Source organism: Chanos chanos, chromosome 15 (genome assembly GCF_902362185.1).
Source record: "Chanos chanos chromosome 15, fChaCha1.1, whole genome shotgun sequence".
NCBI lineage: Eukaryota > Metazoa > Chordata > Actinopteri > Gonorynchiformes > Chanidae > Chanos > Chanos chanos.
The window spans coordinates 10,570,842-10,598,610 of record NC_044509.1 but is presented as its reverse complement, the minus strand read 5'-3'; the positions used below and the strand labels follow the sequence as shown (position 1 = coordinate 10,598,610).

The 27,769-nt window shown below is 39.3% G+C and overlaps 3 protein-coding genes across 8 annotated transcripts in view; 1 reads left to right on the top strand and 2 right to left on the bottom strand.

Moving 5' to 3' along the window:
* Positions 1-993: 993 nt before the first annotated feature.
* On the bottom strand, positions 994-16,423 carry sytl2a (synaptotagmin-like 2a). The gene is made up of 17 exons (XM_030792212.1): positions 16,323-16,423; positions 15,169-15,320; positions 13,930-14,053; positions 12,194-12,201; positions 9,697-10,407; positions 9,007-9,078; positions 5,704-5,808; positions 4,501-4,557; positions 3,801-3,895; positions 3,155-3,271; positions 2,826-2,995; positions 2,556-2,658; positions 2,299-2,460; positions 2,049-2,124; positions 1,750-1,849; positions 1,341-1,546; positions 994-1,142 (listed from the first exon to the last, which is right to left on the bottom strand). Exons 1-17 carry the CDS (start codon positions 16,421-16,423, stop codon positions 994-996), a joined length of 2,508 nt encoding a protein of 835 aa, XP_030648072.1.
* A 3,398-nt stretch (positions 16,424-19,821) lies between these two features.
* On the top strand, positions 19,822-25,068 carry ccdc83 (coiled-coil domain containing 83). The gene is made up of 11 exons (XM_030792211.1): positions 19,822-19,899; positions 20,638-20,717; positions 20,854-20,938; positions 21,180-21,348; positions 21,459-21,626; positions 22,136-22,227; positions 22,325-22,396; positions 22,491-22,612; positions 22,718-22,812; positions 23,824-24,008; positions 24,904-25,068. Exons 1-11 carry the CDS (start codon positions 19,822-19,824, stop codon positions 25,066-25,068), a joined length of 1,311 nt encoding a protein of 436 aa, XP_030648071.1.
* Positions 25,069-26,089: 1,021 nt separating this feature from the next.
* picalma (phosphatidylinositol binding clathrin assembly protein a) overlaps positions 26,090-27,769 on the bottom strand; it is a 30,125-nt gene continuing 28,445 nt past the window's right edge. For 4 of the 6 annotated variants that reach the window (XM_030793073.1, XM_030793072.1, XM_030793074.1 and 1 more), the window contains one exon: positions 26,090-27,100. The gene's annotated coding sequence lies outside the window, so the exon portion shown is untranslated. The remainder of the gene's footprint in view (positions 27,101-27,769) is intronic. The other 2 variants (XM_030793077.1, XM_030793078.1) reach the window with 1 other exon arrangement.

Sequence of the window (27,769 nt, the reverse complement as noted above, 5' to 3'; positions counted from 1 at the left end):
CCACTGTCAACAAAAACGTGAGGACTACCTCTGCTTTGTTATCAGCACTTTCTAGATTTAGTCATTAAACTGCCTAGGGGTAAAAGGGACACAAAAAGGTCTTAACCTTGCCTATACCCAGTGCATGTGTGACCAGCCTCAAAGATCCTTGAATCTGGTGTTGCTTTCTGAGAAGATAGTAAGAGTTGAAGGTAATATTGAGAGGTGAGGGAAGTTAAGGATTAAGAGAGATAATGGATTAAAACATGGATAAATCTTAGTCTAATCTTATTACACTGTTGTTCAGAGCAATGTTGTCTAGTATGTGGCAATTTTAAGGAAATTCTAAGGTACTGACCTTAACATGACCTCAGAATCCTATATCAGAGAGCAAAGTTTATGGATGTTCAGTCTGGGGTGAGTGCTTTAGTGCTCAGCACAGGAACTTACTGTCAAGACGGACATTTGTGAAAATAGGCACTGAAGCTAAAGGTTACTCAGCTTGTTTTCTCTGAATGAACATTTCAGTTAGAACAACATGCTAACATGATTTCTTCATGTCTAATATTCTTGCAATCCTGCACAAACATCAACATTTGAATCAAGAGCCAAAAAACTGAATGTTTATTGTAGAATTTCCTGACATAGGTACTGATGCATTATACACTCAAACTGCAAACTGATTTACCATTATAATGACTGATTATTCAAAAGCACTTATTGTATACATGGAAAAAACAAATCTGAGAAAAGTAAAGCATTTCAAACTTGTTAATGACACAAAAAGATGCAAACATATTTTACACCGAATTTAAATATCCATATACTTATTGACATAACTTTATTTTTAACATCTGAAATAGCAATCCTTTCGATCTATGAGATTAAATTATCAAGCACACATATTAAGGGACATATGGCACGTTCTCAAACATTCTTTCTTTGTCTCACATTTTCCGACATTCACTTATTTTCTGACCACTGAAATGGGCTGAAATATCTTGTAGCCCTCCACTATCTGGACATACTTCTTGCCATAATCAACATTCGCAAAGGTAACCAATCTTCCACCCATTCGTTCTGATACTCAGTCATTCTTTCCCACAATGCAGCCTCAGTGGCGTTTGAGTCCATCCAATCCACTTCAGCTCCATAACTTGTACCTGTACCAAGATATAAAGGACACAAAACCTAAGAACCATATTGTTTAATGGTGGACGCTGCCCACGAAGCGCACTCCACCGTTAAACTCTTTATTGAATGAGTCTCTTTAATTAATTACTAATGTTAATGTGTAATGTAATGTAATGTAATGTAATGTAAAAGTAAAAGCGTGGAAGTTAGCAAGGCGGTTCTCTTACCTAAACCTAGACCCAGCCTCAGACCACCAAGGAAGTGATTGCTAAGTCTGTCGTGATCCCATACAGTCAGTTCCACACAAGCCTCTCGTAGGTCTTCTGGCCTGAACCCATCATACACCATGGTGTGATTAAACACTGGGTTGGCTGTTCTCTTCACCACTCTGGTCTTCTGTCTGCTCTTCCGGCTTGTGTCCGGCAACACTGTGCTGTAAAGACACATAACTCATGAGTAAAAGTAGTGGTGCAAGTCATTTACCTGTTAGAGAAAACTCTCAACCAAGATGTAAAATGCTATGGTTCTGAATTTCATTCTGTCATAGGAACCATCAAAAGCTTAAAACATCATATACTTGTTCCAACAACATAATTTAGTTCAAAAACAGTTTCTGATAGATTCATTAATACATACCATTTGACAAAAGGGTCTATAGCTACGCCTCTGACAATAGGCAGGTTTTTACAGTCTTTCACCCAGATCTGTACTTCACCGCTTTTTGCTGACCCTTTACCTGTAAATATAGCACAAGTTTTACCAGAAAGAATATGTAAAATTGTTGACACAAACTTACATCTATTCCACGTAACCTGAAATTGAATATTCTGAGGAAAACTGAAACAGAAACTGTTTTTCAAATGTAATCCTTTAAGTCATCAAACAGAATCAGTGGAGTGGTGAGGAAATGAGAGTCATAAAAATACACAGCTTACTGTGGGTCTGAGGGACAAAACGCAAAGCCACTCTCATCTCCCCTCGGTGGTCATGGGGCTTAGGTGTTGAGGGAACCTTTGAATAACATTTTTGGAAAATATAAAAGATGTTAGAAACCGTTGAAGTGCATATTTTATACATGTAAGTTGACGTAACTGCCACATTTTTGAAGGAAACATCTCATGAAAAAACATAGCCATGCGATAAAATGATGTTTGAGAATATACATGTCTCTCAAATCAGTCTTACCCTTCCCTTGAGAGGATATGTGCTCATCTGTGTGTTATTGAAGTCCCATTCAGATAAATCAATATCCACTTCACCAAGAAAGCTGTTCCGTCCAAAATTGTCATTGTGCCATACAGAGAGGTTAAGGGTTTGAGTTTTAAGTGTCTCTATTCCAACTTTATACTGTACAAAGAAAAAAACCACTATTGGTTACATTATTGTTTTCATAAGTTTAAATATAAAATGGCATAAAATATCTGACTAAGGTTTTTTCATACCCTTAGAATTTCGTTATACGAGGGGTTCAAAGTCTTCTTCCTCACACAAGTTTTCCGCTTTCCCAACTTTGTCTTGTCAGGGAGAAGGTAACTCTTAACATACCTACATTTTCCAAATAAAAATCAATAGATCAAGATCAAACAGTTTGTACATATGTATGTGTAATATTTCACTACAATAAGAAGTCTTACAATGACATTAACGAATGATCATGACAAGGACATAGACATAGCACGCCACACAGACTGACGCCATCTTAAAGAACGTACGGATCAGAACGGTTCCTCTTGGGTTCTGCCACTGCCAGGTCCTTACACTGGACCACAAATATGTGGAACTCCCCAAGCTTCTGCACATAGTTAATGGCAAACTGGATGGTTCCTCTGACCTCCACATTGCCGAAGTCCCCACTGTAAATGCTTATGACACTTCCGCTGACCTTTCCAATCAAACCAGACAGGAACAGTGAGCGGCATTCCTCTTTACAAGACCGTGACCGTTTGGACACCGATCTCTTATACATATACACACATGACATAATTAGCGAGTTAGTTTATTTCATCATACATTAGCCTTGTTAAGAATGGGAGCCACATACAGAGGACATAGACGCCATGCCAGAGGACATGCTAAGATTAGCTTGGGAGGTGCTCCTCTTTGGTGTGCTCATTTGGAAGCTGCTGTCTGAAGTACAGTCACTGTCTCTGCCATTGCTCTATGACGTAATGCACAAAACAAAAGTAGCACAGGCTTCGATCACACTCAGGTTAATCACAAAAGCATGCGTATGCTTGTCAAGCATGAGTACGAATCAGAAAATGATTTGCTCATGACAAAGTCAGAGAACAGCATGTCTGTTATTTGTGGTTTGACGTTGAAGACGATGAACAGTAATACTGATGCTTGAATTAATAAACAGATATATAAATGATAAACAAGCCATCTCTTAAATAATCACTATGTTATTTATCATTTAATAGGCACCAAATGACTTCTTGAAAACAGTTGTATAACACAACGACAACAAAAAAAAACATTCTTAAAGTATTTTCCAATGGGCATGACAATAGTGATTTCATCAGGGTGTTATTGTGAACCTCATGAAATAAACTGGTGAGTGCTGTTTTGTGAAGATTAAATTTAGTCAACAAAGCAAGAACCATTTATCAATCACTTCTAGGAACAGTAAAATGTGGAATACATGATTACTGAGATTCTGGGAAAACAGTAGGGTGTGTTTTCACCTCCTGCTGTCTGAAGGCAGGTACAGACATGCTCATCAACTTCATCTGCTCTGGGTCCAGGAAGGAGCAGGCAGTGGGGGAAAGGCCTGCAGATACTGACACACATTGACACAGTAGATACAAACAGTATAATATGCGTCTATTGAGAATTCTTTGAGAGACTGATTCCGCCTCTCCAAGTCTGACTCATATCACTCCTTCTCACTTCACTACATAGACTTTTAAGGTGCAAGAACCAAACAAGTAATTAGGTTGATCCTAACTGACAAATTCTTTTCAGTTTTTTTGTTTTCTTTTCTAACATTATAGCATACACAAAACAACAGGGTCAAGTACACAAAAGATATGTTGTATTATGAGGTGTTTTTTTGGAGGGGGGGGGGTGCTGCTTTTGGTTTCCATGAATGGATCACATGGATTACATCAAAGAAAACAAGTTTGAAAATTCATACTAACTCAGTGGTTTATGCAATCTTACTGACTAGATCATAATCATTGGTCTAGTCCATAGGAGTAATTCGATTTAAAAGTAGCCTAAAATCAGATCAAACGTGAATCCCATAATAAAAATGAAACAGGTAGATTCAGATTGTTGTGAGGATAAAACAGAGATTGATCTGTTCAGTGTTTAAAATTCATTCATAAAGGTTCAGGCTCAAGACAGGTATTGCCATAGGAAAAAATGGTAAGAGCTATTTACCATCATGCACACTCAAATTGAGCTCTCCCCTGGGGTCATTTTTCCATCTTTCTTCACCTTGAGTTTCATTGCAATGGTTTGGGTTAAAAATATGCATACACACACACACACATAAATACACACAATATATTGAAAAATGATAAAACAAGATAAAATAACCAAGAACTAGTAATCACAACAGAAATCTCAACAGAACAATGACAAAAAATTAATTGCACAATTCTGAGCATAAGCACTAGAATTATTACACCGTATACCACCATTTATGCCATAATATTGGGTGAAAACATAACCGACAAGCTTGAAAAGACATCTAAACTTTTGAACTCAAGTGGAGGGCATAAGACATTATACCAAGGGTTAAATAGGTTGCTCCTGTAGAAGAGATGTAAAATATAAAAACATAATTATAACTTTGATGCAAACGACACCCCAGTGTCTGATGGGACAGAGATCTGTTTGACATGACAGAGTACACAAGCTTTACCCCTTTATGCAATAGTACAATCAGGCATGGGTTACGGAAAGTTTTTTAAAGTCCATAATTTGCCATAAATTATTATTATTGTTATTATTATTATTATTATTATTATTATTATTATTATTATTATTATGTCATTTTATCCTTTCCCTTTCACTTTAAATTCAAAGCAGAATAGTCTGTTTAGAATAATTTGCATTCATATAAATTTGTCATAATGTTATGTGTTTGACTATTGTGGCTCTACATAATTCTATAGTCCACTGGTGGTCTTACAAGCACCATCTGTGTGCTGACCTGCTTGTAACAGTAGCTTAAAAGGAAATAAATATCTTATCTGCACTAGCTCTTTGCTACATTTGATGCTGCTGATTTGTCCATATTAAAAACTTATTGTCTGAAATTGTCTACTCTTTGTGAACAATGATGAGCTATGTCACCCTGTTGGGAGGGAACCTGTTAACAGATAGGTATACAGTTTGCACTGATGTTCTCATAATAAAACATACAATTGTACTTTAAGTTACAATTAATTATACAGTTAATTTTTCAGTCACAACAAATCCATCATGTAAGGCTGGGATTTCTTGAAGACTGACTGTGACACAAAATGCTCACAAACAAGAGAGCTAAATGAGCCCAAAACAACATGAGAGTTTTTGTCTCCAGTATTATGGATTACTGATGCATAGCAGGACAAATCTTGGAGAAACAATACTCACGTGAAGGCAGAGCTGAAATATCCTCCAAGCTTTTAGATATAGACATGGGTCTTATATTTGTTTGTTTGGCTGTTGTCCGCACAGGGCTTGTGTCCACACTGTCACCTATCAGAGATCATATTAAAGTAACTTTAGCAACACAGAGCACTCTTCTCTCAGAAAAGCAGGGTGCAAGACTCTTTGATCATGAAGACACACACTAGATTTTTCTTTTGTCTTTAATTCTACTCGCTACTATTGAAATGGGAATTTGCATTTTGTGATTTTTTTTTATTGTGATCTTTATTAGAGAGTATAGTCTAATTGTATTAGATTAAGTAAACATTCCTTTGAAAAGATCATCATTCTGCATGATTCACAAAGCATATTTGTGTGTGTGTGTGTGTGTGTGTGTGTGTGTGTGTGTGTGTGTGTGTGTGTATGTGTGTCTGCATGGTGTCTAGTCAGGGGTTGGAGGGCTGAAGGTAATTTGGGATTAATTTGTGGAGTATAACCAAAGTCTGCCTATCATTCTATAATTTTCCATTTTGACTTTTGTTGGAAAGGTGGACAAATGTAGAATCAGGATCAACAATTCCGAGAAAAAACAGAAGAACCACATACTCTAAATGAGAAAAAGTGACAAGTGAAATGTGAAAGCACTGGCGATCTGGGACTTGCCACAAACCTCTGCAAAAACTATCCATTGCATCAACCACAGAATAAAAAACAGCATAAAAAAAGAACGCATATTGCGATTATTCCGAGCATTTTGTGTGTGAGGCGTGTGTTAAACTCTACTTCCAACAAAAATCAAATGTCTTTGATTCGGTTTGATTTCTTCCTTCACTGAAACCAAAATGAATCAGTTCAAGGATATATGCTTTTTTTTTTCTAAAGAAAATACAGTCAGAAAAAAGCAAAGCTCACAGGCCGAACTTGTCAGAGAGAGAGACCCAGCTTCAGATATGCTGCTTCTTGAAGAATCAAAGGTGAAGGAGTCAGGCTGTGAGTGTCGCGAGGGAGAGCTCTCTCTGCTCACTGTGCCCTGGAACTCCTGTGCAGAACCCTGCTTCAGCTTGGCTCTAATCCACTCTATTCTTTCTGCTCTGTCTGGAAACATAGGGATATGGGTCTTCTCTGGCAATCCCAGGTAATGATGATAACTCAGTGGGATCAAAGACCCCGCTAGGCGAGAACGTGACTGGTAATCTTCTGACAGTTTTCTTTCTTTGAGCACAATCGGTCTTCCACTCCAGCCTCCATCTGAGCTTCTTCGTGGATGATCCAGAAAAGTTACTGGTCGGCCCACAGTTTGACCTCTTACCTGAACTGCTGAGGAAGAGTGTGGGCTACTTTGCCTCTCCTGGGTGGTGCCTACACTAGTTTGTTTAGCAGATTTGTTTTGGGGCCTTGTAGGAGATTGTGATAACGTATGTTTACTCTTTGAAGTCTGCTCAGAGTGCCTCCTGAGAGCAGTCAGAGAGACCCGCTCAGGCCCCTCTGACTTGCCTTTCTTATCTGCATGAACCTTAGAGGAACCAAAACCAAAAATCACTCCTCCATACCGGGATCCTTTCTTATCTCTCTTTGGACCTCTGTGTTCCACCATATCATCAGACACCTCCTTAGACGAGCTAATATCTATAGCAAAGGTTCTTAGAGGAGAATGATCTTTCTTGGATTCTTTGCCATCCAGAGAAGCTTTTTTGGGAACTTTTGGGTGGTGTCTTGTGATGGGAACTTTTGGATAATCTACTTGTTGCTTGGTGTCTGTAGGCTGTTGTTCCTTTCTAGAGTGATATCTGAGGGGAGATGGCAGTGACCTGCTCTTAGATGAGTCTGATTGCATCTTCATTTGGACTGGGTCATATTGAGTCAGAGGATTCTCTCTGCTGTCTCTCCCGAAACTCCCAACCTGAACTTTAACAGGACTTTGCTCAACAACATTTGACTCCTTGCTCTCCCTCAGTGAACCTTCCTCTCTATTTAGGGAGGAACTCCACCCAAAAAGACTACCTGTCTCTGACCTAGAAGTTCTAAAATCAAGCTGAGATTCTGAAAATTGTATAAACTCTCGTCTTTGTGAAGACTCCTGACTGTCTTTAATGTCTGGTGTCAACTGTGGTGAACTGAAAATGATTTTAGGCCCATTATTTTCTTTCTCCCAATATGATTTCATGTTACTGATGATGGAAGCGCCATCAGTTTGTGGAGTGGAAGAAGATCTACCTGATGGTGCAGGGGTGTTTCTGTCCTTCTCCTTGTCTGTGCTCTGCATGTGTGATGAGACATGTACAGAAATAGGTTCTTTTTCTTGCTGGTTGGTCTGTTCTTTTTGTCTTTGCTTCACAGGCAGAATGGGTATTGCTCCAGAACTGAATTTTTGCTGCATTTCACTTGACACTTGATTGGCTATAATGCGTGGTAAATACATCTTATTTTCTGATGGTATGACAGAGAGGTCCACCTCACAAGATGTTTTGCAGTGTGTTACAGCAGGGCTTGACTCACTGATAACTTCTTGTGTACCATTATCTTCTAATGAGTTATTTTTCAAGCTTGTGGTTTCTTCGTGAAACTTGATAGGTTGCTGTCGTTCATCAGACTCTCTTATCTTTTGGATCAGGCCATCATTTTTGCTGTTAGCCTCTTCTTGCACCTCAATATCTTTTGCATCAGCAGATGTTTTGATAATCAATATTCTGGGTCCTTGGTTTCCCCTCTCCCAGAATGATTTCAGGTTAGCTAGTCTCCTTGGTGACCTCTCACCCTGATCATTACTCTCATTCTGCTGATCTTCTTTATCAGTGTATTCATCCAGACCGATAATTTCTGTTTGTGGCTTGCTGTTCAGTATCTCTGGTACCTCATTTATCTCTTTCACTTCAGCGACAACATTTTGTCGGTCTATGTCCTGGCTCAGAGCTGAGTGAGGATCTTGACACAGTTGTGTGACATCATCTTTTTCACCATCAGGTTGAAACAGCGGATCATTTTCGGGGGTAAGAACCTGAGGGCTCTTCTCCTTCATCTCTGGTTTGGAGAACAGTGCAAGCAGCCTTCGCCGTGGCTTTGGTGATGGCTTAGCCAAAGCCTGAGGTTTTGTGGAATCCAAATCATCAGTTGATTTGGTGTCTGAGACTTCTAGGCTGTCCAGTTCTTCTTTGCTTTTCTCCTCTTGCTGAAGATTGGGTATCCTTCCTTGCCCGCAACTTTGACCAGAACCACGCCCAAACCACTCAAGAACCTTTGCAATGGAATGACCCTCCTCCGATGTTAGCATATGACTCTGGCTTCCTGCCCGCTTGTGAATGATCTTACCTTTCTCCTCTGCAGAAGCATGGAGGCTGGACACCTGATCAGCATGGGGGTCAGCATGATAGTCATGTTGATCTGCAGAAGAGACAATTGAAATATTGTTTACGCTGTACAAAACAGACATTGTAGAACACGCAACCAAATGTTCACAAAAACATGAACGAGAGCAAAGTCCGCACGTCATCCCCAAGATAGAAAACAGGCCAACAGTAAAATGAAGTGATACTTGAAAAGAAACACATTCCTTGCAAGACACCAATCACCATTATAAAAGATTAGCGATAACATGCATGTAAATTCATTTTACATGTATGTCTGGGAAAGGACAGGCAGAGATTGTTATTTGTTAGAAAGATTATTAATTGTTATAGAGAATGTGTATGTTACATTAAAATTTTTGGTGAGTGTCTAAATTTTTCAGGCTTTGAAATCAGCAAAGCATATGTATAACACAGAGTGTATTATGAATTAAGTAATTGATGTGAGCATAATTGGCTGATTTGTCAACTGACTTGTTGATTTATTGATTGTTAGATTGACGGACTGATCAGTGGAAGACTGAAAGACTGATGGACGGATGGATGGACAGATGATTGGTTCATTGATTGATTGGGTGATTGATTGAATGCCTTGCCCATACTCCAAAATGATTTAATTTAATTCGACCATGATGTCTCTTGAAGGCAGTCTTACCAATGGGTTTCTGCGTTCTGCTTTCATCACAACCTCTCATTTCAGTCTGTCTACAGCCCAAAAACATATCTAACTTCTCTTCCCTCTGTCTATCTGTAGGTTTACTGTTCCACATAGGGGAACTACATGAGGGAGATGTGAGGTGCCTGCCCTGTGCCTCTGAACCAGGGCACTCTTTTGTGTCCTGCCCATAACTCTGGCTATTGTTGACACCATTGCCGGTCGTGATTGTGTTTAGTGTGTCCTCTTCTTCACCCTGGTCAGAGAACGTGCTGCTGCTGCTCTCCTGGTCCAGTAGACCATGTTCCCCCAGTTCACGCCCATCCTGCAGCACTGCGGTATCACTGGCATTAATGGCAGGGGAGAACCTGACCTGTTTCCTATCTAGCCAGCTCAATGAACCGTACTCTGCGCTGGGAGACTTAGGGCTCTGGGGACTCAATGGGGAAGACAGTGGGCTGCGGAGTGGGAAGGAATCACCGGAGCTACTGCTGCTGGAGCTATGTTTCAGGATTCCCCTGGGGATTACTGAGCTCCTCTGTCTGTCTGCAGGGTCTGTGTTGTCCAAAAGAGAGTTCTGGGACGAGTAAAGCAACAATCTCTTTCTGGGTACGGGCTTAGTTATATTTTTTGTCGACGGTGAGGTGTCAGGGCTGTCTGTATTTGGGTTAGTATGAGAAGTTATGCAGCTCTCAGATGGTGGAAGGAACCCTGAAAAAAAAAAAGTATGGAACAAAAAAAGATAAAATGCGGCACAAATATAAAGGACAAAAGACACAATATTTATCTGACATCGAGGGATGAATGACTTCATTGCCATTCAATGGCGAACATGCTACAGTATTTTAAAATGGGTTTTAGCAACAAAATAATGGAAAAATGGGACATGAGAAAAGTTTGGCGTGCTTTTGTTATAAACATTAGGTATAACGAGTAGCAGACAAAAAAAAATGAACCAGGATTATTCAATTACATTGTTAAATTGAACAAAATCTGACACTTCCCTATTTAACATGTTCCTATGTATAATACGGTAATCATTGCTTATTTAACATATTTCGATTCGACAAAAACATAAGACTATACCTACAGCTAAGATGTTTTTAGAAAAATACTTGAGTAATTGAAGAAAGGCACAGTCTGGTCATGCATGGCAGCTTACAGTCTTAATGCAGGACTGCATGCCTCTTTGTGTAATCCTCTCAGTCCTTGGCAAAGGCAATAACCCTGACAACTACATCATCTACTGCACTGCGGGGAGATCATTTGACTTTTCTTTACTAAGTAGCTCATCACAGGGAATTTTGTTGTTTCACACACTCTGAAACACTCATTATAGTTTAAATGAGTATCAGCGTCAAAATCAATGCAAACTCTGGTATGCACCTACAGAATTGGACTTTAGTACAGCTGCATTCTATAGTAATTATACAAGAGAACAAGGTACGGTTTAATCCAAAGTACTGGAAAAAAAGAAATCTCACAAACTACTCCATTGTTTACAGTTAAAAACTAAACAGTGATCTTTAAGAATGTACTTTTGAACTACCCTTTTGTTCTTACAAATTTTCTAAGAGGCTGTAGAAATTACAAAAGATAAATCTACGAAAAAAAAAAACAGGTTTCATAAATATCAGTATGTAACTATGACGTTCCACCATGCCATATTTGTTATGGGCAGGAAAATGTACGCGAGTCAGATTTGACAGTTATGCAAGATACAAAAATCATGCAAAGAGACCTTTGCCATGCACGAAGCAAGTGTTGAATAGCAATAACCAAAGCCTAAAGACCCAAAAACCAAAGCCAAGCAGAGGGCTTTCAATGGGATCAGTCAATCAAACTTACTTTCGTTGCAAGGAAAATGCTTTGATTGTTTGTTCTTCAAGTAGTCCACTCATTTGAAGACATTTGAAGACACGTTGGTTACTGTAGTACTACAAAATAATCTCCCTTAACAGCCACCAGTCTTCAAATGTTCCAACCTGCCTAAGTTTTGCTCTGATTACTTCTCCTTAGCTTGTTTACATATTATTATGTCGTTCACTTTTTGAGGAACCAAACCACTAAAGTGATGTCACTGTATCAGAAACTAACCTCAGACTTTTTCTAATAGTTTACAATACTGCCGTGTCATGTCAAACAGATACTCTGTGTATGAGTCTACATTGGGACCCGGTCCTTAATCTTGAACATTTCATTCTATAGCATCCATCATATTCAAATGAAATACATCACAATTACAGAGCAATTCCAAACACACCCAGAATTACAATTACAGAATTGAGTTGTGGATTCCAGAATGAGAAGCAATGAGAGTGCCTCACCCTCTGCAGGTGTCTGATCTGACTTCATTGCTCCATTGGTTAACTGGTTAACTGTGTCATTCAAGAGTTCCAAATCTGGCGGTTCAGTGTTGAATGGATTTTGTCTCTGCTAAATGAAAGACAATGTATATTCATGCATATTTGCAAATATTGACTTTCTGTTTACTGACAGCAACATCTGTAACACAACTGTACTCATTACACATAAAATGCAGAATGACAAAAAAACAACAATAAATACATATATATTTATAAAGCTTTTTTTGTTAATATTGTTTTCACTGTTTCGAACTGTAGATACATATAAGTTAACTTACCTTAGTTTGAAGTGGCACAGCTGGTTTAAGTGTCTCTTGGTGAACATCTGGCAAATGATCAATAACTTCCCTGGAGAAAAATGCAATAATTATCATTGCATGGGAATGTCTGGGAACAACTTTTTTTTTTTTTTTTTTACACCAATCAAATTTGCAGATTATCTTTGCATTCCATGACTTGGACCGTTTTCAAAAGACTTGCTGATTGATATAATCAATTTCTGAGAAATTCTAAGCCAGGACTAAATGTTGAAAGCATGTTTGATTCTCTTTCTAATGTGACAGTTTAATGCCATTACTGTGGGACAAAGCAAAACAAGACCATGTGAGAGTTGACCCCAGAAGCAGCTTACTGAGTGCTCATGAGGTCCCAGTCAGTCTTCTCTGCCTGACCAACTCACTCCACACAGACAGTTTCATAGGGAAAAAAAAACTACCTTCACCTCCACTTTACTGGAATACCCTAGTCCTCTTCCTTTTGGAAGAGTGTTAGTCTTGGCCATTTCAAAATATATTAATATGGAAAAGTAATGTCATATGCGGTACATATGTGGAGGAAACATGAGATTGATTTGACACCTCTTTGGCAGACTCTGACTTTCTTTTATAACATGTCTGTGTAATGAAGAAACAGGCCTGGCGTCCAAAACAAAAAAAAAAAAAAGGAAAAAAATAAATGGGAAGAGCCACAGCAAAGAAACGAATATGTCCTTCCATTTTAATATAATGGTGATACAGTGTTGTAGCATTATATTGCTGTAGTGTACCACATATTAAACAATCTATTCAGGCTAAAATTCAAGTTTCAAATAATCTTTTTTCTCATTTCTATCACCTCACTTTCTTCAAGCATAATACTTCAAACAGCCACTGGACAAAATGAAGATAACTGAAAATTCCGAATGAAACAACGGTTTTACTCACTTAACCCTTTTGACAACTCTACCCATGAACTCATTCATATATTTTGAAGATTTTATTTAATATCACATGTTATTCATGGACATTCTTTAAATGTAACTATGCTATAATTGTTTAGGGCATATTTTCAATCACGTTTTTAAATGTTGCAGAAATCCTGAAAATGGTCATATTTATTCCAAGTTTTTGGCTTCACCCCTCGAGCCTGGACTCGAATAACTGTACAGCAGATGGTACTGTCATGCCAAAGTGATGAAAGATCAGACTGCTGATTTATGTTTTTAAATCATAAAAGAGGTAAGAAATAAGACAGACAGAATAGAAGAGTAGCACTTTTTTGACAACTCTCATGTGCCATTCAATCATGAGACTTTATTAAGTTTTACCTGAAATACTTAAACTTACTTAATACTTAAAGATTCAGTTCCAAATAATCAGATGTTACTCCTTTTAAACCATGAATGATAATCTGAAAACTTTAAACCTGAGAGAACTATTTGGTGCTTCTAGAGAAAAATCTGTAAAAATATGTCAATGGAACATTTTAGTTGCCACTTCCGCATTCAGAGTCCAAGTGCCAAATATTTTATGGTCACAATATCAATTTCATTCTCCACACTCAAAAGTGTAACAAAAAAGAATATTTTGATGGATCATTAATCAGTCACCTTTTGGTCTTGGTCTCAGCTGGCTGTTCTTCGATCAGCCCAGAAAGTTCTGGAGGGACGAACACATCTTTGTTTTCGCTGTTGACAAAGCTACTCTTTTCTGCCCATATCTGGGAGAGCTCCACTGGAAGACAGATAAAATGGTAAAGTGATTCAGATTAAGGACAAAGTAACAGAACTGCTTGTCAGGTTAGATAGGCCATACAGATATTCAGGAAAAAAAAAAAAGAAAAACTTCTGACAGGATCTCATCCCTGTGGGAGAAGCATTAACAGTGACCTATATTTAGCCGACCTAAAAAAGTCCCTTATCTCTGTCTCAATCTAGGGAGTGACACAACAAAATAACTAAATTATAGGCTATTTATTTTTCTTTAGCTCCTTTTTTCTTCTTACCAAAAACTTAGTGTTCTAATAAGTTCACGCGTCTTTCCATTGAGTTAGTTGAAGATTCAAGAGTATTTTAGTTTTGGATATCTATCAGCAGGTAAATTTTGTAGGTGTGGGGGGGGGGGGGGGGGGGGGGGGGTCTTGACCTAACACGGCTCTTTTAGCAAGCGGTTTCCATACTTTTTCAGAGAGAGGGAAAAAAATGAAGAGAAGTTAAGCAAAATCATGATTATAAGAAGCATATTAACTAGACACAATTTAATGGCACAGTTACGTATCAGACATCATAGATTTGCCATGCACTTTCATAAAGATAATGAGATGAACTGTGTTCAGTTTTTTCTACCTGTACTTAAATGCTCACGCCACCAGTCAGACTACTGAGCGTGTTTGTGATAAACCATGAAATGCAAAAGAAAGAAAAAGTCGAAGAATAAAAGGATAAAAATAAGTGATTCAAAGGCACAAAAGAACTGACACGCCCAAAGGCGAGAGCAGCCCGGCACAGCGGCATGAAACAACATGTAATCGTGAAATCTCATCAACCAAATTTTTCCTGGAACTTAAAGGCCTGGAATCCAAACCTTTTCCCTGTTAGCCATTTGAAATATAAGCAATAGGCACTAGGGCAGTGCATCCAATCAAAGAGAGACAGAAATAGTAGCACATAATGGCATTTTAACGGGAAAGGGAAGTGCTGAAGACACATAAGTAAATAACAGAACGCCTCTCAACAATTGTTACGTTTAAGAAAACGACCTTAAATTTCTGTAAAAGCAGTAGGAGGACAAAAAAATGTCTGACAGAGAATGTGTCAGCGCTTTAAAAAACCAGCTCTTGGCACACTCACGTATCGTCATGGGTTTTCTTTGTCGCATGGATGCCCTGATGATGTCGGAGCCATGGATCCTGTCCCCGTGTCTGAGGGACTTGGTCTCGTAAAACCATTCTCCAGACATGTACTTCAACTTGCTCTTGTCTCGCATGGTCTTGTGCAACTGCCTGAGAGAAAAGGTTCGGATGACACGAGATGGACAGAAATACAAGGTTCTTAAAGCTAGCTCAAACTAAACTTGATCCTCAACACTCAAATGAAGCTTATTTTCATAATGGAGGGTAAGAAAACAGGAAGAAGAGAGAGCAAAATGATCAGGGTTGAAAAATGAGCTTGCATGTTCTATTCTATTCTATTCTATTCTATTCTATTAATATAATACAAAGGACAAATGGTTTTCTTGTGATATTCTGAATTTCTATACTACAAAAATAAACATGGAAAAGGCAATTCCTAAAAGCTTTGCCTTGAGATTAATGTCTAATTTAATAAGCACTCTACAAATTCCACACATTCTTTGAGGTGTAAAAATAATCCCAGAGTTACTTTTCAGGGTGAGAAAGTCTAAAATAGAATACTTGAGGCGCTGCAACAATAAAGCAGAAAAGCTGCACTTCTCAGTGGTTATTTGCATAAGCATTTACATCACTGTAGCAGCACTTCCTTAGTCTAAGCAATCTGCCTTCAGTCAGCCAAGGGTCATTCTATTCTCTCAGTTTTTTTTTTTTTAAATACCACTGATGTCAATCAAATGGCATGGGGAATGAGGAAAGACAAGTGTTTACATTTTTAAACAAATTTGATATTCATGATAGTCAGATAGAACCAGGACAATTATGTGGCCCACATCATATACCATGTAACAAGATTTAACAATGCCATGTAACAAGATTAAACTATTACAATTATTCATTTTGAGCAAACAGAAACATAAAAAAAAAATACAGAATAATACTGGTGTTGCCAAGAATAGAAAGAGCGTAATTGTAATTACTTATAAAACGTCACTGTCACGTATTTGGGCAGCATTGTTTTGACTGTGTTACAGTCTAGTAGTGCTCATTCAAGAGCAACGGAGCTAATGACTGTGATATAAGGAAAGAGATCATTTGGTCCAACCTTATGGGAGGGGTGGACAAGGAAACACTGGACCAATTGCACAAACTCACTTGACCCGTTGTTCTTCCGCTTTCTTCAGTGCAGCATCCCTCTTCAGCACAGCCAAGATCACCTCCTGCTCCTCCTTGCTCAGGTAGCTTAAGTCAATCATTGTGCCAAATGTCCAGGAGTTCTCGATTGGGTCTGCCCACCTCACGCCCACAGGTGACCTGTCTCCCAGATGTTAGCGATTCCTCAATGATGGTCCAGCTGACAACACATCGCTGGTGTCCACACAGGCTCAATGAAACCGAGAATGGTCCGTTTTTTTGCAGCTGATTATTGCCTCCGTGGGTAAGGACAACAACGTGACTGGAGACACCCAAAGCAAACAGCACCTAGGTTACAGATGACAAAAGTATCAGAGCTTAACAAAATCCAGTAAAAGCTTAGTTCAGTCTGCTCTGAGAACTTTCTCACTGCATTCTTCTTTCAGCGCTGGTGTCACATGGCTCAAATGTTTCTGATTGAATTAATGTCCAAAGGCTTTTGTAGCAGTAAACTTCAATAAGTCCTCCAGCGGCCAATTCAAATGACATGCTATTTCCCTATATGATGGGTGAATACAACAGAAGAGCCTTGTCCAGTTGTTCATGTCTGATTAGATGGAGCATGTGACAGAGCATTGTCAGCTGACTATCAGAGGATGTAGCGTTTGTCTCCTTTTAAAAACATTTGAGTTGAGACCCTGGTGAAAGCCTCTTTTATTCCCCAAAAATCGAATTAAGCTTAATTCAAATTAGGCACCAGCTCACAACTGCAATCAATCAGGACAGATTGTTTGATTTCCTAAAATCAGTTTAAATTTGTTGCATGGCTATAATCTGAATATTCACTAAAACAGTTCAGAACAGGGCGCGCGTGTGTGTTTGTATGTGTGGGTGTTTGGAGGGAGGAGGTGGCTGTAAACAAAAAATAAATCAATTTTAAAATCTGATCACGTCAAATATTACTGCGCATTCCAGTGCACAAATCTGCGATTGAAGTTTATCCGAAATTGATTCAAGAATGTTTCAGTAACGCGATACGATCGCCTCAAACTCTTTGTTTCTGTGTCTATCGAAAAGTGTACACTGGCAAGAGTGAAATGTAAATAACCGCCAAAATAAAAGAAATACTTGGGAACACAACATAATTTGGAGGCGTGTGTTTTCACCCAGGTGCGGTTTCCTCCACAGCAGGAGGAAGAGCGAAAGAGGCTTCACTCCCAGCTCAGCGTGTTCATTTATCATGGAAATCACCATCAAATAGTACAAATCGTAAAGCATTCACTCCAGTTTCATCCAGAACAGTCAGGATGCCTTTTCCTTACACAGTTTCAGTTGACTCAACCCCTCAACCCCTTTGTGAGCAAGGCAAATGCTAATATATACAAAGTTGTACAAAGTCATTCTGATTGATCACATCCATCATCTGGTGAAGCGTTTGTGTCCTTATGGATGTGGTCTCCTCCAGAATGACAATACTCCCACCCATAGGGTGATAAGATGGTACAGAACTGTCTGATAAGCATGAAAACAATCAGTGTAAACCACATTCAGCCTGTGACACCTAAGACATCATTTCCCATCGCCTCAAACAAAACACAAAATGGCAGGATTTCTTTTGAAAGAACTGTGTTCTATCCCTCCAGACACTTGTAAAAATTTTAGAAAAGGAGGCACTGAGGCTCGTCTGCTCGTCTCATGGTGGCCCAGTGCCAACTGAGAGAACTCAAAGTGGTGTTTCTTTTATTTTGCTGTCTCAGTGTAATGCTTTGTAAAAGAGCATGGGAACCACGCACCAGATTTACCTTTCATCTCACATAGTCTGTGACACAATATAAAGGTCTGATTATGACAGCCACTTCTAAGAATTACAGCAGAATGTTCTAGTCAAGGAGAGGGATCTCTACTTAAAGTTTTTGGTTAAAAAAAAGTACATGAACACATGAAACTATGCAATTTCAGCACAGAATGAAGACTAGGTTTTCCCCCCTACAATGCTTTCAGTATACCATACTCTGTGCAATGCTATGCGCTTTACATTAGACAGACTGATCATTCCAGCTACGAAAGAAATGCAGGCGAAACCTGCGACTCTTAGTGAACCTGTTTTTGTTGCAACTTCCTTGATGAATTCACTTCCTTGAGAAAAGACATGCATGAATCTGGAACTATCGTGATTAAGGCAAATAAATATTCCTTTCCTTTATTCATTGTGGAAATGAGTAAATATGTATATGATAATGTTAAAATATTACCAATTTGTCAGATTTAATTGATGACTGCAATAAAAAAAAAAATGTTGCAAACGGGTCATGTTACAGATTAAGTACTTAGTTGACAAATTTATTCCAAAATCTGCGAAAACAGGACTACAGGAATATACAAAGAGCATATCTGCCCTGTCCAGGTCACATGAATTCCAATATTTAACGCTGTTTGGGTAAATTCCTGTTCTTCTTTGTGCAAATGACTTCACCTGAATTTCAAGTCAGTTATTAAAACTCACTGTAATAATTACCTTCAGGGGGAAAGTAAAATAATGAAACAAATGAACTAGCAATAGACTGCATAAGTGTCTCACGCTGAATAAGAGGCTAGACACAGGCTCTAAACCTCAAACACAAAGAAGAGCAACCACAAACAACATCTAATGTCCTTGTGGTTACGGCGCGCCTACACGTCTTAAATAAAAGCATTGTAACACTCAAACATATTATGGCCTTTATACAAGTCCATATCAAAAGTATGATTAGGAGTACATTATTAGTAATTCATAGTAGTTTATTCCATAGCTACACATGTTTAAATACATTTGGTCAGATTTAAACATTTATCTTTGGATTCAACTGCATTTTTTCTCTCAAATTTTACAGTAAAGAGTTATGTTTGAAATTACGCAGTCTGAACGAACTCAAGATTAAAATGCAGAACACATTTTCACCGGACGTTAAAGCAAGACTTTTCCAATTCCTGCGATAAACCTCCATTCAACATACCATCGTTTGAGAAAGTAAAAGTGTTTGCTTGCTCATAGGGGTATTTTTAACTCTACACTATGTGACAACATTTGTGACAACATCCTACCTGTTAAAACATGACGCTTTCTTGTTTTGGCACGCTGCATTAAAAAGTGTTCAAATAGTGAAAGAAAGAGAAGAAAGGTAAGAAGGTAAGAAAGGTAAGGAAGAGTATAAGAAAGGAATATGTAAGTGGTTTACCTTTCAGTACTCCTTTTGCTGTTTTTGATTTTCTCGTGAAAGCAATTAAGAGGTGCTGCCAGGGAAGTGGTAAATTCTGTCCTCACTGAGCGAAGAGTTAGACTGAATGATATGAGAGGGGATGTGTAATTTCCATTTTTTTCCAAAGTTGTTCCATGCTCTAAATATTTTGTAATAAAAAAGGAGGCGGAAAAAAGCAACTTGCGATACGCTGTATTCAAGTCATGCAACACACTTATGACACTGTCCAAAATTGTTTCCGATCCGAAAAACTCATAGCCCGAAATGTTTAAGCGCTGGACTTTATGCGCTCCGCGCCCATGTGCGCCCTCCTGAGGATTGTTGAAACTCGTCAGCGACAACAGGCGTATCGCCAGAGCTGGGTTAAACCAAATACTATATAAGGAGTGAACTGCGAGAAAGATAAAGGTACTTTTTTCAAAATAAAAGTCAATGCAGCTGTAGCCTCTCAAGAAATTCCTAAATTTTTGCTGCATAAAAAACACAGACACAGACCCAAGGCCAGAGTATATTCAAAATACGTTTCTTCACAAAAACGCTCTACTGCCAGAGCACATCAATACTATTACAGCTGCTGCTGCTGCTGAAAAATGTATTATTATAAAAATATATTATTATTATTATTGTTATTATTGTTATAGTTATTGTTGTTGTCGTTGTTGCTGCTCCTGCTGCTGCTGTTGTTGTTAGAAGTGGTGGTAGTAGTAGTGGTGGTGGTACAGTATTCTCCAGTAGACCTGGTCGTTCGTATGAAAGTGCTTAATAAACCTTAGTGGTACGCTTAAATGTTAGATTTGAAACCTGAAAATCTGTTGCCTCTCCCTGGAAATCACCATTTAGAATAAAACGAATTTGCAGTAACAATTCTTCTGTCCAGGTGGCAATATCGAGCGACAATTGGTTTCCATAACAGCAGGTAGACAACAATCGAGTCAATACTTTTGAACCTAGTGTTTATCTTAAATATTCATTGACTTTGCTGTTCGTTTGTTAAATGTTTTACACGAAACAAAGGTGTTCATTTGGTTTTTCCTTTATTTTTGACAATGATATTTTTTTTTTTTAACAATTAACTTAGCTTTTGGCTCATGCTAATTTAGTTTAGCTCTTGTAAGGGAATCGGCAAGAAGATGAAGGACGAGTGCAAAACATCTTTGGCTGAAGCCGTCATTAATTTCCAGTAAGTGTTATGTTTTTTTTGTTTTTTTTGTGTCGTAAGATCATTCATTGACACTTAACACTTAAAGGTTTAAAAGTGCTAACGTGTGCGGTACTCTCTCTCTGTGTGTGTGTGCGTGTGTGTGTATGTGTGTAAGAATTCAGGTAAAACGAAAAGAGATAGATGAATCAAAAGGTGAAATCAGCCAACTGGAGGTGATTAATCAAAGGCTTCTTGAATTGGTAAGATTAAAATCGGTCGAAGACTGATCCTCTGGCAAACTTAAGTATATTTAAACCACGCTGTTGTTCCAGTTTAATTACAGCAGCATCATCGTAATCTTTGCTCTGTAACACGCTGACAGTGTAGGCCTAGACTTTTGGAAAACGTTCCATTCCATTCCTAATTTCATACTATATCTGAAGCACAGCTGTGATGATGATGATAATGAGATAAAAAAAACTATGTGACCACAAACTGCAGAGGGAACAACTGAAAGAGGAGCAGATGGTCCATGTTACGGAGCTGTGTAAACAGGTCAAAGAGCAAGAGCGGAAGCTGGAGCAGAGGGAGGTGGTGAATAAAGAGCAGGTGGAACATGCTCTCCAGGAGAAACTGGAGGTGGCTCAGGGCCAGGAGAAACAACTGTCAGGTACGCTAAGGAACATAAAGCTCGCTCATGCTGTACCTCACGCTGTCTCCTGATATTATTATTGTCTGTCTGGAGCGGATCTGTAATTTCTTATTAAATATCTGTGACAGAGCTCCGCGATGAACTGAAAAATCTGGAAGAGCAACTCTTGGCCTTGCAAGCTGAGAGACAGATCTGGCTAGACTACAAAAACGTGGGGAGCCAAGGTCACCAGCGGCAAATCGAGCATCTGGAGACTGAGCTGAGTACGCTGCAGACGGTGTTCCAGGAGACCTCAGGTTCGTGCAGGCTTCATACGTTCCACCTTCGTAGTTCTCCCTTTCATGGCCCTTAGTTTGCAAGTCACCTTCATGCAAAATGCAGGTGTTTGTTAATAGTGTGTGCTTAATGAATGACAGCACGGAAGAAAAAGTTCATGTTGCACCCAGGTTTAACCGCGTTGAACAAACTCAATGTGGGATATCTTCCCACATATTACAAAAATGTGAGTCTTTTGCCTCTTTCTCTCTTTCTTTTTGCTTTTCTTTCTATCATGTTTTCTCTCTTTCGCACAAGCACATACTTAAATATGTCGCTGTTTTTCACAGTGACTTTGCAGGTTGTTCTAAAGGAGTGCATCGCCTTATTAATATAGATGCTCTTTTCTGTGTTAAACAGAATACTAAAATGCTTAATTCATCAGCCCACTCAGACATGCAAGTGCAGGCCTAAAGCAAAATCTGTTGTCCAACGGGTAACCGAAACAGAAACTCCCTGTAGTGAAAAAAAAAAACTGTTCCACTTCCAGAATATATTCGGAAATCTCATAAGGAAGCTTTGAACGAAATTGACGAAAACACAACCAAGATTATCGATGAAAAGATACGTCTGGCCAAAGAGGTAAGACCAACCAAGGAATTCTGCATTGCTTACTTTTGTTGTCGTCTGAATAGCCGATGTTTTCTTTGGGTCTTATGACACAGCATTACTCTCTCAGACAGCACTAAAACACCAAGGCAAGTATAGGCGCCAGGAGGAGCTAGAAATCAATGACTTTCTGAAGAAAAAGGTATCGACATCCATATTGTGCACTCATTTGTGTAGCAGTACATTAGGAGATGTCAGCGGTCTGATAAATTGTGATGAAAAATGTCTGGTTACAGGTTGCCTTCTATCAAAAAGAGGTGGCTGTAATAGAGGTTGCAGTACAGCAATTGGAGGCAGAAAACTTGGAACACCTAGAAAAGCTCTATGATCATGGCCTGGCTGATCTCCCAATCTCCAGGTTTTTCAGGGTTTTGGTTGTGGGAATTTGCTTTCCTTTCTTTCTTGACTAAGGGGGTCTGAGATAAACCTATGTGGTTTACTGTCTCGCTTCTTATACCCACAGGAAGGTCCTCCTCACACGAGTCACAGGGCTGGGACAAAATGACTCCAGCTGCTTGGAGAGGACCATGCAGAAAATCAGCCTAACTGAGTCATCAGGTGATGGTCATTTGGCTTGTTCCTGTTTTGTTATAGCGTCAGGACAAAGGTATCACATCAAAACAGCAGCTGACTCGTCAGCTGACCAGTGTTACAAGAAAACAGAGTATTTTAATGCACAGGCCACTAGAGGGCGCTCCAGGAATAGTAGAGGAGCGCGGTGGAAGCAACTCAAAAACTGCAAGAAGAAATACAGTCTTTGAACTGAGTAGGGTTTTCATGGTGAGGGCTGTTTAGGGAGCTGATTTACTTATATAAATTAAGATGAAAAGATTAGTTAATCAACTTTTATTTAAGCTACCTAAGTCAATTATTAAAATCGCTTTTGACATTTTTACGCTAAAGGTACTGAACAAAGCACCATATGCTTTGCATTCATGGCAGACCATTTACATGTAATGATGGAACCAGGAAATTTTTTTTTTGTTTTAGTATCTCTGAGGTCTGAGATAGCCTACAAAGTATCAACCCAGATACAACTCATAGATAATCCCTCAAGTTTACTGAACCACCCTCTCTCCCATTCTCACGCCACTGAGTTAAAGTGCTTCTGAAGCATTCCAGGCTTTGTCTTATCCCCTAACTGTGCACTTCTCTGTCATGTTAGTTTTATTCAGAATCAGGCATGTTCAGCTTGTCAATCAGAAAATCGCCATAGCAATGAGGGCCAGCACCTCTCAGTATTGGCTAATGGGAGCATAGGCACAGGAAACCACTAAAGCTTTCTCCCCAGATTACTTGGCAACGTGGCATGCTCACTTCCTGCCTAGACAGTATGGCATCTCAGATTAAAAAAAAAAAAAAGAAAAGAAAAAGAAAGAAAAAAAAAAGAAAGAAAGAAAACAAAATAACAATGACCTCAGAGCAAATTCCTTATTTGGAATTTACCGACCGCTTACAGTCCGCTTCCCCCGATTCTCTGCGGTAATTGGTATAAGTCCTTATCATTTATCCATCACGTTGAACTTCCTTCTCTGTGCAATCAGTAATTATTTCCATGTTCGTCGGCAGAGCCAGTCAACATATCCCCACCCCCCCTCCACCCCGTGGCGGAAGCGCAGCAGGCGAAGATGCAGGCTTGGAAGCTGGAGGGAGATGAAAGGGTGAGCAGCTGCGGTCTCTCGGCCCCCGGACCCAGCGCTGATCCCCCAGAGGACCAGAGCGCTTCGCCGTACGGCCGTCAGACAAACCTTCAAGTAAGATCATAGGCTCCTACTGAGGGGTTTTACTGATTTTGTTCGGCGTTTTGCCAAATTATTGATTTTTTTTTTTCTTCTTTTTTTCTTTCTTTTCAGTTTAGAGCACACTCACCTCATCATGAGATGTCATAATTGAAGTGGGCCCTGGTATTAACTTACTGCTGTTACAGCACTTATGCCTATAATGTTTTTAAAAACTCTGCCTCTGAATTTGAGTCATGCCTTCAATTGTTATTAAATCATGAGGGCCATGTATTAGAGTGGAGGGCAAAATTTGTACTTGGCTGCCTCTTTAGTATAATATACTCTATAGTTATTATACTGAAACAATTCTTAGTTTTATGTTACAAATATGAGTAGATCATGGTAGTGCTCATACACTTTTAAAAATACTTCAACCTCATTGTCTGGAACAGGTGTCATAAGAGAAATGCAGATATTGCTCAAATGTTCACCCCAGTTTGGTGAGTGAAAAGTACTGTTTATTACTATCTGAAGGGTACTGTGAGGCAAAAGGTCTGGCTACCCACCCTGCAGCCTTTGTCCATGTCACCAAATGTCCAGCTAAGAAAAGCACTGAGCTGTCATATCAGTATTTATTCATAGTGAACCCTCACAAGGAAAAAGGATGAAAATACACGCATCTTATTTCACCTCAGAAAGGAACACAAGCTCTGAATTTGGGTACTTCACATTTCCTTTTAATCCTTAAACTGGTATATAACAGATGACTGAACACTCAATTTCTGGATTTTTTTCCACTTCCAGTTCCTCCTGGCATGGAGCAGAATACTGATACTAGACTTTTAAGGAAACAGTCACTCTCCTTGTTACGGTGGACAAACAGGATCCCTCTTCACTGTGTGACTGTGTGTGTGTGTGTGTGTGTTAGGAGCCCCTGCACCTGGGAGCTCTGGAGAAGAAACTGCTGAGTGTAGTGGGCCATGCCGTACCCCTCCACATCACATCCTCTGAGACCGACGGCCCTGGCAACACGCTTCACACGTCACAGGACGGGGCTCTCACCACCCAAATCATCCGCAGCAGGTTTCAGTAGTCCGACTAACCAGCTCTTCACGTAAGCATGATTTAAAAAAAAAACAAACCCAAAAACCTTTGTGTGGAAAGAAAGGATCTCACTCATGCTGAAACAACTCAAGACCCACAGAGATCCGTGAACGACAAACAATTCGCCTATCGACAAATTAATTACTAACTACTTCCTCATATTGAGGACAGCTGTGTTCAGGAAGATATCCCACATGGTTTTCTGTATACCTTCATTAAAATAGCACAGAGCAGTCACAGACCTGGTCCAGTCCTTGTACATAAACAGATCCCCTATTGTGTAGCATTGAACTGACAGTGTTTTTGCACCCAGGGCTTTCCCCCAGACTAGTACGCTGATCATACAGCTGAAGGGGGGGGGGGGGGAGACGACCAAACAAATAAAAAAAAACCAACCCCAAAACACATTCACTTTGTGGAAGCTGCACTTTATTTGAAAATCAACCAAATTCTGCTTACGTACATTTTTTTTTTCAATAATATAAACAAAAATAGAATCTGCAGGGACAACGCAGCAAATGTGCTAATTCAATGAGGAGAGGCGCCTTCGTGTTCGGACCATCTTTCACCATTATCCCCCCAAAAAAGCCAAAACAGACAGGGTCTGCTTTATGTACACAAAGCACCGGTCAACAGCGCTTTACCTCCCCAGTTCACCTGAACCTGCTGCTAATTTACAAAGACACTACTTACACCTTTCCCCCCGAATCAGAACAATCTGTGATATACACACACACACACACACACACACACACACACACCCCTCTTCTCCCCCGCCCACCCGCCCCGCTGGCGTATGGAAAGATGGCCGGCGCATGAAGGCATCTCTGCACATTCAAGGTTGGAAAGGCAGCCATATAATTAATATAAAATAATGACATGCCAAGCGTAAAGCAATACAGATCTTCCCCAATGCAATGTAGCTGAATCACAAATGTAGTGCTTTGCTAGTCTGAAATGTTCCCTTGCAAAACAAAAAAAAAAAACAAAACAAAAAAAAACAAAAAAAAAAAAGGGAAGAAGAAGAAGAAAAAAAAAAAACCCTAGGCACAGATTTGACTATATGGATTAATGAACCGTATACTCCCCCGATTTTCTCTCTTATAAACGTAGGGGGTGTGAGTTTCAGAGCTGCAGAGAATTGCACTAGACATAAAACTGGTTCAGACAATACTTAGTGCTCTCAGTCAGTTTACAGGTGGTTTCATTTTTTTTTTTTCTGTTTATATTACTTTTTTTTTTTTCTCATCTCACTCTCAAAATCCAATTATACAATCAATCATACCCATGTTTGAATATTCCTAAATACCTTCCACAATGAAGATCTCAGTAATTATTTTTTTCCTTTCATGTCCTCAATGGGTAATCATAAATAAATACAAACAAAAACACAAGGAATGTCTACTGCAAACCTAACACATAAAAAAATAAAAATAGAATAGAAATCATGGTAGAAACTGAAGTTAGCATTTTCTACTGGGTGACGGTTAAATCAGGTAATGCATGATGGATGATCAGATAAAGAGATTACACTACCCACCCACCCCCATGTCTTTCACCAGGAAAACATCAAGCCCTGTGTCTGGTGTGTGTATTTGCGTGCGTGTCTGTTATGACCAACTATTTCCTGAAATGTTACAGCAAAGTCTAAATACCTCTTTCTCTCTCTCTCTCTCTCTCCACACCCATGTGAAACTTTTACAGATGGCAAACAGGATGAAGAAACCCTAGACATGGGCAAATGACAGCCACACACACTGTTACCTTGGTAGACAAATGACAGAACGGGTTGTCCCATCCCATTAGGACGCCCCTCTCACAACATGGTTCTCCCCCCTCCCTGTGATTACCCCCCCTTTTTGATTCCTTCACAAGTTCTCAGTGGGCTGATCTCCTCCGTGAAGAGTCAAACAGCAAACAGTAGGATTAAAGGTTTGTAATTTGCTGCTTTTGTAGTACATCGTCTGAGAGCCAAGACGCGCTCTCTGTCTCTCTCTCTCCTCGTTTTACATGAACTGCATCTGAAGGAGGAGAGAATACCATTATGGACAAAGTGAACGGGAATTTTTGAGTCATTATTAAAAAAAAAAGGTTCATTTCATTTTTTTTTTTAAGTACAAAAACTAATACACATTTGCCCTTTCTGTGTGATAAAACCAGTCTCTTGGCTAAATCTGTGTACCTTTGAAATCCCCCCTCATATTTCGGAGCAGCTCAAACACAGACACAAAGCCACTGAGTATGCTGTACCTACAAACAATTTTTTGGCAAAAGGCTGAAATCAAAGTTTGGTGCTGATGAACATCAGTTCTCAGCATGTGCGCAGATGTTGAGATGAACTGTGGGAATGTGAGTGTGCTTTTAATGAGGCGGTTTGTCGTTCGTGATATGAGAGGATGGATGGCCTCGTCGAGGTAAACTCATCTGCTCACTTCATCTGATGATGCAATTTGTGGCATATTAGAATACAGATCAAAGTGACTGTCTGCATCCTGTCCACATTGACCATGTGGGGGGAATTGCCACAGGAAAACAAATTCAAACATCAGTGGTTTCCTCCATGTTAGAAAAGCAGGAGGCAACTATCGCATATATGTCTAATATAGCTGACACTGCAGTAATGACAACATGATGTCAAGGGTAAGACAGTTAGTGTTTGAGCTCAGAAATCATCAGGAGAAAGTTGAGTT

Excerpts from the sequence above, each read along its gene's own strand:
- sytl2a (XM_030792212.1), bottom strand. The coding sequence starts at position 16,423 with ATGATTGACTTAAGCTACCTGAGCAAGGAGGAGCAGGAGGTGATCTTG. Across the intron at positions 4,558-5,703 it reads TATTTCAGCTCTGCCTTCAC|GTGAAGAAAGATGGAAAAAT; the intron begins GTGAGTATTGTT and ends ATGAAACTCAAG. Across the intron at positions 2,461-2,555 it reads CGTATAACGAAATTCTAAGG|TATAAAGTTGGAATAGAGAC; the intron begins GTATGAAAAAAC and ends TTCTTTGTACAG.
- ccdc83 (XM_030792211.1), top strand. The coding sequence starts at position 19,822 with ATGCGCTCCGCGCCCATGTGCGCCCTCCTGAGGATTGTTGAAACTCGT. Across the intron at positions 19,900-20,637 it reads AGGCGTATCGCCAGAGCTGG|TTTAGCTCTTGTAAGGGAAT; the intron begins GTTAAACCAAAT and ends ATGCTAATTTAG. Across the intron at positions 24,009-24,903 it reads GCCGTCAGACAAACCTTCAA|GAGCCCCTGCACCTGGGAGC; the intron begins GTAAGATCATAG and ends TGTGTGTGTTAG.